Here is a 16,963-nt window from a genome sequence, read left to right on the forward strand (position 1 = left end):
TGCCAACCAAGGTCCATCTAGTCAAAGCTATGGTTTTTCTAGTAGTCATGTATGGATGTGAGAGTTGGACCATAAAGAAAGCTGAATACCAAAGAATTGATGCTTTTGAACTGTGTAGCTGGAGAAGACTGTTGAGAGTCTCTTGGACTTCAAGGAGATCCAACCAGTCCATCCTAAAGGAAATCAGTCCTGAATATTCATTGGAAGGACTGATGTTGAAGCTGAAACTCCAATACTTTGGCCACCTGATGCAGAGACCTGACTTATTGGAAAAGACCCTGATGCTGGGCAAGATTGAAGGCAGGAGGCGAAGGGGATGACAGAGAATGAGATGGTTGGATGGCATCACCGACTCAATGGACATGAGTTTGAGCAAGCTCCAGGAGTTGGTGATGGACAGGGAAGCCTGGAGTGCTGCAGTCCATGGGGTCACAAAGAGTTGGCCACGATGACTAAGTGACTGAAATGAAATGATTGATTAAAAAAATTAAGTCACAAGCAGTATTTCTACTATTACAGGCTTCTTCCTTTCCTTGTAAGAGATCTCCAGCTGCTCAGATAGTTATCCTAGTAAATGTTCCACTTCCCCTTTAAGTCCTTAGCTACATTTAGAAAAATTTAAAGATCCCCTCTGATGACTAGGACCAGATGAGAGGGACATACTAGCCAGATCATGACCCACATGGACTCCCATCCATTTTCTCCCCTTCCAGGCATCCTCAAGCCCTCTACTACCTCCACTATCCCCATCTCTCTCTCTCTTCTGCTCTTCTCCATTGTTATGGGTTGACCAGAAGCCCCAAAGAGATAGGAGGGGTGGAGGGTGGAGGAGGGATTCTTCTGCTGCCTCTCGTGTGAGCAGCATTCTGGCCTGAGACTATATCAGACCACTGCTGACATTCTGATTTGGGGTGACTCAAAATTGTTTATATAAACAGGAGTCCTGAACAAAAATATTTGTCCTAGGAACTGCATCCTCCTAGGGGCAGCCATACCACCCCTACTTCCAAATTTTCTGTTCTGCATGATGCTACTAATCTGTTTGGAAGCCTAAAAGTGTCTCTTTACAGATCAGAAAAAAAAAAAAAAAAAAGTGGAGTGTTCCTTTTCCCAACCTCACTGTTTTCCTATTTAGGGAAAGCTCCTCCTTGCTCCCTTCTCTGTGGGAGCAATTTATCAACCTTATCGACCATTTTATATAGAGTAAAAATACCACAGCTACAAATTACAATCTAACAGCTTGGGGAACACAAAAGCTATGATTTATAGAATACCACATTTAAATAAACTTTAATAAGGATCTCAGACAGTTACAAAGGGCTTTCTATTCTGAGACCGTTGGCTTTGCTCCTTGTTCAAATGACAGGACGAAATACCTCTCTGGAGACATGTATTCATCCCTTTTGCTGTGTGTTTCAGAGGAGAACTATATAATGATACATTTTTTTTTCTTTTTGGCCTTAAAAAACATTTGCCATTTAAAGAAAACACATTGTGGGATAAATATGAGGTGCTCAGCCTCAACACATCTGTTACTGATTTGTGTAATTAACAGAAACCCACTAGCTGGATCCAGGAGTAATGGCCCAGGCCTGAGCACCCACCCCTCCCTGGGTTTTCCCCAGAGCACATCTGGAAGGCAAGGCGGTGGCCAGGGAGTGAGGGGGGAGGTGGACGGGGACTGCCAGCCAGGTTGAGATGGGCTTGCAGGTAACCAAATCCATGAAGTCACCCAAGCCTTGAGATTAGTCGCACTCTTTCACGTCACTTTCCAAACTTTTCATTATGAGTTTTCTTATACTGTTTGACAGAACCAATGTTTTTCTGGCCTTGACAAGATAATTGTTTCCATATCACAGCAGAACTTAAAAAAAAAAACCATACACAGCCCTGTATCTCACTGACAATGATAAATTGTCATCAGATAATATCAGAAGTACACAGTGCCAGTATTTGCATGGTTTCAAATGTGAATTTCCTAAACAAGGATTCAACCAATGGGTTGTGTTTTTGTTTTTTTTTTTTTTCTGAGGTGGGTGGGGGGCTTATTCTGGTTCGGGACAGTTTACTTTTATTAAAAGTCTTGTGGGCATAAGGTACTTTAAAAATAAGTTACGCATATAAATAGTATACATGAGCCCACAGAGGATTCCATGAAAACCATGCAGGCTTTGATAACAGATTGGAATAAGGTATGTCCTTAGAAAGGATCCATGATTCAGTTTAAAGATTTATATGATCTTTCTCCAAATCCCCCTGCTCCAGAAATCTGGTTGGAAATCTCATCAGGAGAGATTATATTTAAATTGTCTTTTTAGTGGCAGTTTGCTGGCAGAAGGTGGCCTTCAGCTTCCAGATGATTCCAGGAGGCAGTTTGCCTAGAGGCAGGCCTGGCCTTTCTAAGGATCTGAGTTGTGGGAGACACTCCCTACAGTACAAAGTCTCTCCCTCTCAATAAGAGAGTTCATTTTCTCCCCATAGTCATAGTATACTGAGTGTTTCTGGATGTTTCTCCTTCCTTTAGATTCCAAATAAAGCAAACATTTGCCTGATTAGGGGTTAGGAGAAGACGGTTTTTTCTTAAAGATAGAGCCATTCTCTCGAAGGTCCTTGGAGAAGGAAATGAAAATCCACTTCAGTATTCTTGTCCGTAAAGTCCCATGGACAGAGGAGCCTAGCAGGCTACAGTCTGTGGAGTCACAAGAGCCAGACACGACTTAGCAACTAAATCGTCACCACCAGCCATTCTCTCAAGTCTATAACAATTCCAGTGGCCACTCATCAAGCAGAGTAGAATGAGCACTGAAGAAAAAGTCAGAAGGCATGGTGAATTCTGGTCTTTGCCTTGTTTATTGCTGATCCTCAACTCCTGGGGAACTTGGATTCCTCCTCTATAAAATGAGGAACTAGACGCAGTATCACTGACATTCCCTGCTAGAGCAAAGATTCTATATTTCAACAAGGCACACACATTTTGTTCTGTGTCCAGGCTGCTTCTCCCAGGAAAGGTCCACCCAGCAAAGCAAACAAACAGTCTGGTCCCTGCCCAGCATTTTCTTTCCCCATGTGTCCAGAAACAGTCACAACAGAGGCAAGCCACTGAGGTTAAGCAAAGGAAAGTCCACAAACCAAGCACAACCAGCCTGCAGCACACCATACTCCATCCCAGTGACCTCAGGGCCACCGTCTCACAAGCAGTGAGAGGTCCCACCCATCGGCCCCTGGGAACTTTGCACGTCACAGCTGAATGGGCTCACACATCTGCCCCAACCCACCTACCAGGAATCTACTGGAGCTCTCATCAGAGAATAAGAGCCTAGATAAAATTCACCAGGCACCGAGAGACAGGCCAAGGTAGTAAAGAAACAGCACATGTCATTTCATTAAGTAATTAAACTGGTGTCTTAAAAGTCAACAACATGTCTATGGACGCACATCTGTTTATGTTTGGTCAGATGTTTTCAGCTGCAGAGTGGATTACTTCAAAGCAGTCTGTTGAGAGAGGCAGGGAAAAAATATTTAGGTGTTTATGAATCATGCTGAGATTGGACAGGGTTGGCCCCAAGATACATCCCATCCATGACAAATTTAATTTTAAAAAACCCTTGGTGGAAAAATAAGAGAAAGGTGACTACAGAGTTACTCGACATCAGTTTCATATTTATGAAAATGAAACCATTCCCAGGCTGTTAAGTTCCCTGAGGGCAGGAACTGCATCCCTCCGGTTCATTCTGTTATTGCTGGAGGCCAACAGAGCACTTGGCCCCAAACTGACACTCAAGTTTCCTCTTTTGAAATGAATGAGCTTTCAGAGACTGTAGGTTCTGTGCTAGAGGATGTCAGCGAGTCTCAGTCTTGTGGGGACTAAAGAGATGACTGCAGATCAGGCCTGCCAAGGATGGACCTCTGCACACATGCCTGATGTTACTGCAGCTGCGGGGCCCTGGAGGTTTTATTACTACTGGCTCCATTTCACTGCAGAGTTTTCAATTCCACTGAAGCAATTTAGGAGAAGGATGGCAGGGGTGGGAAGACTTCAGAGGGCCAACTTTCATTAACAGATTGGAAGTAAGCAGCTTTCTAATGGGCTCTACGGGCTAAGAAAGCCTGTCACCCAGCATGTGGCTTTGGAGGCCCAGGACAGCTCAATGAGTTCAGTGGGTGAAAAGTGTCACTGAAAAAATATCCCCTATTCAAAAATTCTCATTCTATGCAGACTAGTGTCTCTCCCAAAAATGTTGTTTTCTTTTCACTTGCCTCATTTACAGCATATTGTCCTTAGAAAAACAGGGCTAAGAAAAAAAGCCAAAGAATTTTTTCAGTTAAACCTGTTGTTAATCAGGAGTTTCTAGTGAAAAACAGGGAATGGAAAAGAGGCCATGAACCCAAGCAATCCCAATTCCATATTCAAGTTGCCCTCACAGCCAGTTCTTAGTAATACTAACATATCAGCCCACTCACACGTGGGTGGTATGGAGTGTGCGTGTGTGCTTAGTTGCTCAGTCCATGACCTTTGGACTGGAGTCCACCAGGCTCCTCTGTACCCCGTCCCTGGGATTCTCTAGGCAAGAATACTGGAGTGGATTGCCATCCCTTCTCCAAGGGATCTTCCTGACCCAGGGATCGAACCTGCGTCTCCTGTGTCTCGTGCACTGGCAGGCAGATTCTCTACCACTGCGCCACCTGGGAAGCCCAGGGTAGGATGGGGGAACACCAGTGTTGTCATCTTTACAGAAGTACAACATCTGTTCTAGAATATACTTCTTGCTTTATACAGTAAGTAATACCATGCAGTTTATAAAAGTTATTTCCGAATGAGTTGATTTTAAGTGGAATTTTAGAAATTAAAAAGATATTTTAAATTCCACTAACAGCAGGTCAGCTGGAAAGTATTCAGGCATGACAGGAGGGTTTTCCTCCTTTTAATCAATTATGTTATACCTTTGCTTCCCAGGTGGCACAAAGATAAAGAATCCAGCTGCCCATGCAGGAGATGCGGGTTTGATCCCTGGGTCAGGAAGATCCCCTGGAGAAGGAGATGGCAACCCACTCCAGTATTCTTGCCTGGAAATTCCATGAACAGAGGAGTCTGGTGGGCTACAGTCCACAGGGTTGCCAAGAGTCAGATATGACTGAGCACACACACACTTATAATTTTTTTCAAACCAGCCCCTGCCTCCCTGAGGTAGCTAGACTTTCAGGCCTCCAGACTTCCACTTAATTTTGAAAACATTCATATTCTCACTTGAGATTTAACTGAGCCCCTGAAGTCACACCAAATCCTCATGGATTTCTCCCTTTCCCTTGCTCTCCTATTAACTTCAAATTCAGTACTTCTATGAGACATATTTGTGCATGTGTCTATTTCCCAATGAGAAAATGAGTATGCTGTGGGTAGGGACTTGACCTATTCATCATTTTATCTTCTCTTCCCAAGTCAGTAAACAAGCATTTTTACTAGCAACTTGGCAATGCCGTGTGACTCATGGCTATGGGCAAGGGATGAATTATTCAATTTAAATGACAAAAATTTAAATGTTTATGAAATCAGAGTAAACAATTTGTAATAAATGTACATTTCTGAGTGCCATTAAGAAAAATAACATTTTTGAAGAATGTAAAACAAGAGGGATTTCTCAAAAATGTGATGATTTTTTTAATGAGAAAGTACAAAATATATGTTCTCAGATATATAAAAGTTGATATACATTCACATATATTTGTTTTTATAATAAGGACAAAACTTTGAGGATAATGAAAATGAGTTTGTAAAAGTTTAGATGTAACCCCCTGTCCCTACTTTAGCATGTAAGACAGGTTATTTCATCCCTAGACTAGAGCTAATTAATAAAGTAGAAGTTTTTGAAAGAGAGGACCATAGCCTATTCTTCTAGGAAAAATATTCTTAGCATCATTTTGTGCTTTGTACATCTTACCACTTCAAAACGCTGAAACTATGATAAATAGTTTTGAAACTGTCACCACAGAGACATCTATTCCAGAATTTCCCAAAGATGGGTTCTGTATGGTACCTGTTCCATAGAACTTTATGCATATTGCTTGGAAAAAACAGGGCTCTATGCCAAGTGAGTTTGGGTAATAACATCAAATCTCATTGACTCTAAGACTGTTTATCATAAGAGACAGCATTATCATTGCAAAGATTAGACCAAAGTGGGGATCTAACATTCTCATAAAGCTAATGCAGCAAAGGATTGAATCCTTAGTGTGAGAGTACAGAGGAAATCTTCACGCAGAAAGGGACTGCAAAGAAATTTGCCTGTTTCAGCCTTGGCACCAGCTAACTGGAGAGACGAAAAAAAAAAAAAAATCTCCTGAAACCTGAATCTCCGATGGTATTCGGCAGAGTTTGCAATCTAAATTCAAAAAAATCCTAAAACAGAGAGAGAGATCTCAGGTAGGTAGTGTCCTCAGGGAATCAGTGCATGCCACACAAATGCTTTCTAGAAAAGAGAGACTCAGGAGTGATGTGATCACAATGGCAGCTTAGGTCATCCCCAGCTTCAGTTCCCCTCACAAAAAGACCACCCAGCAACTGTCCACAGCTAAGAGAGCACTGTGAAACCCCAGGAATGGGAGTGAGTGCCCCACTGCATCACAGAGACCGAGAAGGATCACATTAGAAGGGAAAGAAGAACAACTACACTCTGACCCTGTCACCTCTCCCCCAGGCTGGCACAGCACTGCACCAAAAGGGCTCCTCTGGGCCTATGGTTTCTCCAGTGAGAGAAAGAGAGCCCAAAGTGGATCAGATAGAGATGTAAGGGAGACAGGGCTTATAGCAGTCAGCACTCAGCAGCACTGAAGCAGAGATGCCAGCCAGGGGCTCTGCCCATTTGCAGAACTGAGCCAGTAACCCCTTCTGGCCAGGAAATCTTGTTTGGTCCAGGCAATTCTGCCTGATATGGGTACTCGGTCAACAAGCTATATTTGCCGTGTAGCCTGTTCTGTAGCCTCACCCTGGCAGAAGAGAAAACTTGAACTGTGGTGTTGGAGAAGACTCTTGAGAGTCCCTTGGACTGCAAGGAGATCCAACCAGTCCATTCTGAAGGAGATCAACCCTGGGATTTCTTTGGAGGGAATGATGCTGAAGCTGAAACTCCAGTACTTTGGCCACCTCATGAGAAGAGTTGACTCATTGGAAAAGACTCTGATGCTGGGAGGGATTGGGGGTAGGAGGAGAAGGGGATGACCGAGGATGAGATGGCTGGATGGCATCACGGACTCGATGGACATGAGTCTGAGTGAACTCTGGGAAATGGTGATGGACAGGGAGGCCAGGCATGCTGTGATTCATGGGGTCGCAAAGAGTCAGACACGACTGAGTGACTGAACTGAAGTGAACTGCTGAATATAGCCCCTAGTCCCATTGAACCAGGAAGCCTGGGCAGTGAACCCAGGGAGCCCTCCATCCTACAGCCTGTTTATACAGATCCCCAGATCAGAAGGCCTGCCCAAGTCTTAGGTATAGCTTCTGACCCCATACAACCAGGGAGTCAGAAGAGTGACCCTGGGCAGCCTCAAAGCCCAGCCTGTGATACTACCCAGTCAAGGACCCCAGTCTATAAATCCACCCTTAAGCAGAGCCCAACATAGAAAACTGCCCAACTGCTAAACACTGCCTATAACCCAGCCCACTCAGGGAGCTCAGCTAGTGCATCTACTTAGCCTTGGAGCAAATCACCTCTGGGTTCCACCTGATGAGGGAACCCAGACAGGGACCCAGCCCAGCTTTGGGGCACACACTTTGGTCCCACCTAATCACAGAGCACAGCCTGAGGTCCCTCCAAACTTACAGTCCTGCAGGTGGCTCTACATAAACACAGAATCCAGCCAGTAGCATCATCTGGTCAGGAAACAGTCTGAGATGTCATCTACCATGAGCAATCACAAAGCTCAGCCAGCAATAGCCCCCTGACCTCAGAGCACAGGAAAGGACTTCACCTAACTAGAGACCCTGACAGCGCCCCCCACCTGGCCACAGATGCTGCCAGCTGACCCATCCAGTACTCCAAGCTGAAGGAGATCTATGAACTGTCTGACAAGGAATTCAGAATAACCCTCTTGAAGAATTTCAGTGAACTGTAAGAACCCACAGGAAACAAAGATTAAGAGAACAATACATAAACAAAATGAGAAGTTCAGCAAAGAAATGGAAATCATCAAAACAAAAATCCTACAGCTGAAGGATACAAGGACTGAAGATGTCAATAGAGAGCATCAACCAAGTGGAAGAAAGAATCAGTAAACTAGAACATAGGTCATTTGAAATTATCCGGTCAAACTCAAAAGAAATAGAAAGCAAAAATGGTGATTTTCATGGGCTGGAGAGAGAAGGAAATAGGGAGTTGCTTTTCAATAGATATAGAGTTTGTTTCAGTTTTATAAGATGAAAACGTTCTGAAGGTCTGTTGCATAACAATGTGAATGTACTTTTAATATACTGAATGGTACATTTAAAACGGTTATGACAGTAAATTTTATGTTTATGTGTCTTAGCATAATTAAAAATATTTTAAAATTATTTTAAAAAAGCTGACATAGACTATAGTTAAAAGACCTACTTCATATGATTATTATAAGAATTGAACAAATATACGTAAAACATTTAAACAATGCCTGGCACATAGTAAGTGATATTTAAGTGTTAGCTATAACAACAATTTGCTTTTATCCTTACTTGTTGGTATCAACAATATCATGACTCCACCTAGACGATGACATCAAAGCATTGATGCCACACTACAAGGGTACTGTCATTGACCTGCTGCCTTTTCCTCTCCAACAGCTAATAACAAGTTACTACTTGCCACTCTGCTGACAAGCCTGTCTACTTTTGTGAAAATCCTGGAACTGGAACCGTAAATTCTCCAGTGTGGACAGCTAATAAAATTTGTGAGATCAGTTTGCCATGTCCACCAAGAAGACACCTCTCAGACATCCTTTTCTGTACCTAAGATACCAGTTCCTGCAGGCATCACAGTCTGACACATAATAAATATTCACTGATTTGATGAAAGCCTTTAGTGGTAAGACTGAAGTATCCTGTCCAGTAGCTGTAAACCTAAGTCTCAATTTGATCAAATTATCATAAAAATGAGGGCAAATGGCCCTAATAGCAATCCAAGATAGCAATCCAAGATTCTACTCAGTAGCCCAATTGGTCTTATGTGGTGACTCCTCCTCTGCTTAAAGAGGATATTCCCTGCCTTATTAAATCAGTCAAGACCCAGCCAAAGCAAAATAAACCAGGGAAAATCTACTCTATGTCTTTTTTAGAATGAAGCTAAATATATATATAAATAATTAAGAAGTATTACCTGTGGCCCAATTAACTATCATATAATATTGATATTAATAAACTGAAAAAACATCATTCTACTTTTTGGAATCAATGCCATAACACACTAAGATCTTAAGACACTGACTCCACAGTGTTGGTCAGGCTGTACTTATTTACACAGACTTATTTACTTATTTTTTATGCAAAGCCTATAGAAATGGCCCTTGGTGCAGGTACAGTAAGTGGCACCTGCTGGAATGACTGGAGGCAAGTTGGAAGGACTCTCCTTGCTGGATCTGCCTCAAGGAACACAAGAAAGTACTCTAGAGACATCCTACAACACTGAAATGACTATACACCTTCAATGTGCCAGGTGTCATTCAAGAGTATAGGCTGAGGGACTTCCCTGGTGGGCCAGTGGTTAAGAATCCAGCTTCCAATGCAGAGGACCGAGGCTCAATATTTGGTCAGGGAACTAAGACCCCACATGCCATGGGGAGACTAAGCCCATGGGCCACAACCAAGACCCCTCATGCCACAACCAAGACTCAATGCATCCAAATAAAAATAAATAAGCAAAACACATAAATAAAAATAGCCATGTGTGCACAACTCAGAAATGCTTTCTTTCCTGGAGGAGCTCAGAGTTAAGCTAGATAAAATCATAATAGACTGAGTTAATTGGGAAAAGCAATCCTTTCTCCTGAAACAAATACCCCTCTTTCTCCTGACCTTGTCTGAGTGCATGTATAAGCCTCAGGGGCCAAGGTTTTGGCAAGGTTTATAAGGAGATTCTAAGCCCTCTGGAACAATTCTATTGGGAGGGGTGGTAAGATGTTGGCTTAAGTGGCCCCTCTGACTCAGAAAAGGTAAGTAGAGTCTAGAATGGACAAAACAGCATCTGCAGACTGGATTTCACTCTGGGCTCTGGGTTCAAAAAGCATACCTTCAGATTTTCTTCTATACTGGCCAGCCCCCTGGTTCTCAAAGTATAGTCCCCCGCCTGCAGCATCAGCATCTTGCTAGAACTGCAAATTCCTGGGCTCTGCCTCCTACCTACTGAATCAGAAACTTGATGGGAAGCTGTGCTTTAGAAGCCCTCCAGGTAACTCCCATGTACATTAAAATTTGAGAACCACTGGTCCAGCTCAACTCACCACCATCAGAAAGAATACAGTGGGCCAGTCCAGACTGACAATGGATTTAAAAGAAGACCATGCAATTAACTAGTTTTCAGTGTAAAAAATAATATAGGGTTGGCCAAAAAGTTCATTTGAGTTTTTCTATAAGATCTTATGGAAAATCCCTAATGAACTTTTTGGCCCACCTAGTAATAACAAATAATAAAAAGGAGAAGACAGGAACACAGAAAAGAAACATGCACAATAAAATCAACCATTTATGAAACCTAATCATAAATGGGTGATGTGCCTTATAGTTGAGTTTACATCAGGTACTCATGTCTTTGGTGCAATCATTTTTCCCCCTTGCTGTTCTCTTTCAAACTGAAAATACTGTTGAGAAGATTAAAAATCTACTTGTTTAACATCTGACTCTGCCAGTTTTATCAGATCCTGAAAACAGAGCAGAAAATCACACAAATGTGGAGATTACAACTCACTGAACATTCATTTCAATTTCACAGTTTCAACGAAGACAAATCTGGTGGTAAACTTGCCTATCCAAGCTTTGTGTGTCTGCACATTCAAATCATTAACTGCTTCTCTGTGTCCTAAGAGGTCTAAGAGTTGACATCTCTTCAGTGTCTTATCATCTTTCGAAAGCCCTAAACATTTGCAGTATGAAAACTGGATATCTCAAAACACCACTTATCAAATAGCCTTGTTTCATTCTCAAGGGGATGAAAAACCAACAGCCCAGGAGGGCACAGGCCACACTCACATTTGTCTTTGTTGGACTTAAGGTGGAACTATAAGCAGGTAAATATCCCCACCCTGGTGCCTTTCTGGGGGGAGTACTAAGAAAACTTTTATTTCTGAGAAGATAAAATCAAGATCCAAATAAAGAGATGGGAATACCAGACCACATTACCTTCCTTTGAGCTTATGGAGGTGATGGAATTCCAGTTGAGCTATTTCAAATCCTGAAAGATGACGCTGTGAAAGTGCTTCACTCAATATGCCAGCAAATTTGGAAAACTCAGCAGTGGCCACAGGACTGGAAAAGGTCAGTTTTCATTCCAATCCCAAAGAAAGGCAATGCCAAAGAATGCTCAAACTACCGCACAATTCCACTCATCTCACACGCTAGTAAAGTAATCCTCAAAATTCTCCAAGCCAGTCTTCAGCAATATGTGAACTGTGAACTTTCAGATGTTCAAGCTGGTTTTAGAAAAGGCAGAGGAACCAGAGATCAAATTGCCAACATCTGGTGGATCACCGAAAAAGCGTAAGAGTTCCAGAAAAACATCTATGTCTGCTTTATTGAGTATGCCAACGCCTTTGACTGTGTGGACCACAACAAACTATGGAAAGTTCTTCAAGAGATGGGAATACCAGACCACCTGACCTGCCTCCTGAGAAATCTGTATGCAGGACAAGAAGTAATAGTTAGAACTGGACAGAGAACAACAGACTGGTTCCAAATAGGAAAAGGAGTATGTCAAGGCTGTATATAGTCACCCTGCTTATTTAACTTATATGCAGAGTACAGCATGCAAAATACCAGGCTGGATGAACCACAAGCTGGAATCAAGATTGTCCAGAGAAATATCAATAACCTCAGATACGCAGATGACACCACCCTTATGGCAGAAAGCAAAGAGAAACTACAGAGCCTCTTGTTAAAAGTGAAAGAGGAGAGTGAAAAAGTTGGCTTAAAGCTCAACATTCAGAAAACTAACATCATGGCATCTGGTTCCATCACTTTATGGCAAATAGATGGGGAAACAATGGAAACAGTGAAAGACTATATTTTGGGGGGCTCCAAAATCACTGCAGATGGTGACTGCAGCCATGAAATTAAAAGACGCTTGCTCCTTGGAGGAAAAGCTATGACCAACCTTGACAACATATTAGAAAGCAGAGACATTACTTTTCCAGCAAAGGTCCATCTAGTCAAAGGTATGGTTTTTCCAGTAGTCGTGTATGGATGTGAGAGCTGGACTATAAAGAAAGCTGAGTGCCAAAGAATTGATGCTTTTGAACTCTGGTGTTCAAGAAGACTCTTGGGAGTCCCTTAGGCTGCAAGGAGATTAAACCAGCCCATCCTAAAGGAAATCAGTCCTGACTATTCATTGGAAGGACTCATGTTGAAGCTGAAACGCCAGTACTTTGGCCACCTGATGCAGAGAACTGACTCAATGCAAAAGACCCTGATGCTAGGAAAGATTGAAGGCAGGAGGAGAAGGGGACAACAGAGAATGAGATGGATGTCATTACTGACTCGATGGACATGAGTTTGGGCAAGCTCCGGGAATTGGTGAAGGACAGCGAAGCCTGGAGTACTGCAGTCCATGGGGTCACAAAGAGTCAGACACTACTGAGCAACTGAACTGAACTGAAAAATCAAGACTTTGTTTTATTTGAACTGTCTAGAGATTACCAAAAATATCAACAAAAATATTAGAGTCTGCTTTTCATTTGGAGAATGTTATTATTAAAAGAGAAAATTTGGGTACAGGTGTGCCTTACTTTAAGAAATTTCAACTTCTCAGAGAAAGAGAAAAATGTACAATACCTCTTTCCTTTACCACAAGGATTCACTAATTTCCCTCAGCACATTTAACATAAATGCCAAAATTTAATTCATACTCAATTTTTCTGAAATAAAATAATTGAAAAAAATAGCTCCATGTATACCATTTAAACCAGTAACTAAAACCAAGAGGAAAGAAGAATTGAAGAAATTTCCAATAATAGTTACAATTACCATTTCATTCTCAAGGACAATCTTTTTCTTTTGTTGTTGTCTAAAATAGTGATGCCATTTTCTAGTCACAGATATATTTAAATGCTGTAAGTCTTAACGTTTCACAGTTGATTCTCAGGGTCAAAACTTTCCTGTATCCAAGATATGGGCTTAAGTAACCTTTAAGATGGTTATGAAGGTGAAGGTGAAGTCGCTCAGTCGGATCTGACTCTTTGTAACCTGTGGACTGTAGCCCACCAAACTCCTCTGTCCGTGGGATTCTCCAGGCAAGAATACTGGAGTGGGTTGCCATTTCCTTCTCCAGGGGATCTTCCTGACCCAGGGATCGAACCCAGGTCTCCCACATTGCAGGCAGATGCTTTAACCTCTGCACCACTATAGATAGATATAAAAATAGAACCCTAATTTACAAATTTGCTAATATTTCTTCCTTGCCACCAACATAACCTACAGATCATTTTTAGCTAATGAACTGCTATCAAAACAGCCTTGAGGTTGGAGTTTCAATTTCTTCCCCTGATTTGAAATATTTACATTTAGTGTGTTGGGTGAGTGACCATCTTCCTAACAGATATGTTTCAACATTTCTTATTATTGTTTCTCAAATCCACAATTAAAACTACAGCAAGCCTACCTGTCATCATACAACATTTCAATAAAAACATAAAAATGCACAGAAAGATGTACTCATTAGTTATTATGTAAATAAGCAAAAGATAAAAATCTAGCTAAATTATTTTTTTTAGGTTGAAAGCTCAGGTCAACTATGAATTACATAACTGTCACATGTATTAGACATATGAAAATGATCTCTATGTATTATAAAGAACCATGAGGAACAGTCATCGACAATCCAGGGGATCTTATAAAAGAAAAAAAAAATTTTTTTTTTTTTTTTTGCTCACCTGGGCTGAGAAACCACAGAAGAAACCAAACCAGAAATGTACAAGTGTGAAGGCAAAATTCTTATAGAAGAAATAGCATAAGAATTTGCACATTCGGACATAGGACCACCTTCCATGAACAAGGAGAAGCCTTTGGAGGTATCTGAACTGTGCAAATGAGTAGTCGCTGGCTAGGACTGCCTGCAGTCCTTCCTGGCCACTGATGCCGACGCCAATGTGAGCACCTAAAAAGAAGAAGGACACTTTCACTTCCCAGACAAAGACACCTCTTTGGGGAAACTACCACTCCTTTCTTTTCTTCTTTCTTTCTTTATAGCCATATGGCATGGCTTGGGGTATCTTAATTCCCCGACTAAGGACTGAACCTGGGCTTCAGCAGTGGAAGCACCAAGTTCTAACCACTGGACCACCAGGGAATTCTCCTATCAATCTTCTTGTAATGCTATTATTTATTCATGGAAATCTTACAACTATAGCATTTACCATTTTTCCCACACATTATCTCATGAAACACTCTTGATAGTTAGGTGTTTATCCTAGTTTTATAAGAGAAAATTGCTCAGAAAGTTCAGTAATTTGAACAAAGTTTTACAATTTGTGGCAAAACATAACAGTTGGGACTATGTGTCTAGTGTTCATTCCTCTACACCATAGCTACTTACTTCTCCAAATAGTGATAGATACACAAATGATTTAATTAAAAACAGAGGATAGTTTTGTTTTTTTAATGAATGGTGGATGCATTGTACCTGAAAGTATTCATTTTAGAACCACTGGGAAAATTAAATTTCAATGCAGTTTCCATTATATATTGCCAAATGCTGAACTTGGGCCTCCAGGTCTGTAGTGTGCCCCATTAAGCAAACATCTCCTTACTTTTGATCATGCTGACATCATTGGCTCCATCGCCGATGGCTAAAGTGACAGCATTTCTGTACTTCTTCACAAGCTCTACTACTTGGGCTTTCTGGAGAGGGGTGACTCGGCAGCAAACCACAGTCTTACACATGCAGGCAAGTTCTAGAAGATCATTCTTGACATCACTTTCTAGGGCATGGGCCTAGGTTATTAAAATAAAATTTAAAAAAACCACAATAGAACAAGAGAGATGTTATTTGGGAAGTAGATTTCTTATTTCTCAACTGATTTCTAAACAGTCTAATTCACTTCAATAAGTCATTGTTGACTCAGGGTCACACAAACGACAAAAGAGAGTACTGAACGCCTTCTGTGTGCCAGGGAATTTTACCATAAAAATCAAAAACACAGTGCCCTGGGTGTCCTCCTTGGTGCATTATCATGCTGTGCTGGCAAGATACAGTTCAATGCCAGGGAAGTTCCAGAATCCACTAAAATAAGGGAATGCGAAGGACACCCCGCTTAGAATGAACTACAAAGTGATGGTTTGTTCTACATGACATTTTTGTTTCCTTTGCATTTTTATTTTGTAACTTAGTGTTTATTGTTGTGGTTGTTGATGTGAGGGCAGATGAGGAGCAAATGATCTGGAGATCAGTCCTTGAAGAGCATAGTGACTGAAATCAGGAGAGTCCTGTGCAAAGAGTGGCATGCAACCTGTATCTCAGACAGGGTGCATCAACCAGTTCCACCTTTGCTCCTCCCCAAATACATCAGAGCCTTTAGACACACCAAGAAAGGACTGAAAAAGAGGACATAGTCCTTTGCAATTAACTGTAATTTTTTTTCTAGAAAATATCTCACTCTACATTATTTAGTAAATGCATTAAGAGAAAACAGGAACCCATCTAAACTCTGAGTCGGCATTATCTTTGAATGAATCTCTAGCAAGATGTTCACAGCCCATCACATTCTGGTCCCTATATTCTTTCTGAGGTCTGTCTTCCACCACCACCTTTAAGTTTACTCTTGTCATGCCAAATTGCTTGTTTCTACAAGTTAACAAGTTCTTTCTTGCCTCAGTGCTTTTGCACTTGCTGTTTCCTCTACCTGAAAATATCACTTTCTCTAGGAATTCTTCCCTAATTTTCCCATGAGGAATTAAATGTGCTGCTTTGCCTCTATGCTCTCAAAGCACCATGTCCATGCTTCTGTATAGTATTTATCACAATACTGTGAGATTAGCTGTCCCACCAGATGACAATCTCTAAAACAAAGAGATTCTGTTCTCTTCATATCCTTATCCATCTTCAGGCTCTGGCACTATGACCTGGGCATGCTTAATAAATGTTAATGGGATGAATGGAAAGATGGGTGAATGAGTATAAAAACATAACTCTAATGTAGAAAATTCTCATGTCAAGGCCTAGAATTTTTAGGGGCAATTGTGAATTAACATTCTCAAATATAATTACACTCTCTGAAGCAGAAAGCTGGTAACTGGCTGTCTTGCTTAGAATGGTTCCCATCTCTCTCTTTTCTCTTTTCTTTATTATCAACAACTGAAAAACAGGCACAGACTGTGAGAAAACAGATCCAATTACACTCTGCAAAGCATCAAGATCTGAGCAAAGTGAAATCACAATTCTTTTTTAAACTTCTGACCATAGTAGAAGAAACATAGCCAATTCTCCTTAAATGAAAAATGATATTTCATGGTTTCTAAAGCTCAGGCTTTGAAGCTGAGGGAATTCTTGAAGAGCAACTCTCTTAGATCTTTCTTTCAACATATTTGGAGATACAGAGAGAAAATCACGTGTGTTAACACCTAAGTGCCCTAACTGACCTCTCTGAACCTGAGAGAAAGTCAGAGCACAAGTCTTTAGGGAATCTTTCCCTATCGTGGTCCCTGGGGAATTCAACGAAGGCCACCAGCTCCAAGTCCCAGCTGACAGGCTTAGAATTCTCAGTTGCTGCTCATTTGTGCAAGAGAGAAGTTCGTGTC

At 41.4% G+C, this 16,963-nt stretch overlaps 1 protein-coding gene across 4 annotated transcripts in view; it reads right to left on the reverse strand.

The window, feature by feature from the left end:
* The window catches only part of ATP8B4 (ATPase phospholipid transporting 8B4 (putative)), a 299,618-nt gene that overhangs the window by 33,175 nt on the left and 249,480 nt on the right, over positions 1–16,963 (reverse strand). For all 4 annotated transcript variants that reach the window (XM_018054182.1, XM_018054183.1, XM_013967148.2 and 1 more), the window contains 2 exons: positions 14,977–15,160; positions 14,101–14,324 (listed from right to left, as the gene is read on the reverse strand). In XM_018054182.1, the coding sequence (XP_017909671.1) occupies positions 14,101–14,324; positions 14,977–15,160 (408 nt within the window). The remainder of the gene's footprint in view (positions 1–14,100; positions 14,325–14,976; positions 15,161–16,963) is intronic.

This window comes from Capra hircus, chromosome 10, assembly GCF_001704415.2.
Source record: "Capra hircus breed San Clemente chromosome 10, ASM170441v1, whole genome shotgun sequence".
In the NCBI taxonomy this organism is placed as follows: domain Eukaryota; kingdom Metazoa; phylum Chordata; class Mammalia; order Artiodactyla; family Bovidae; genus Capra; species Capra hircus.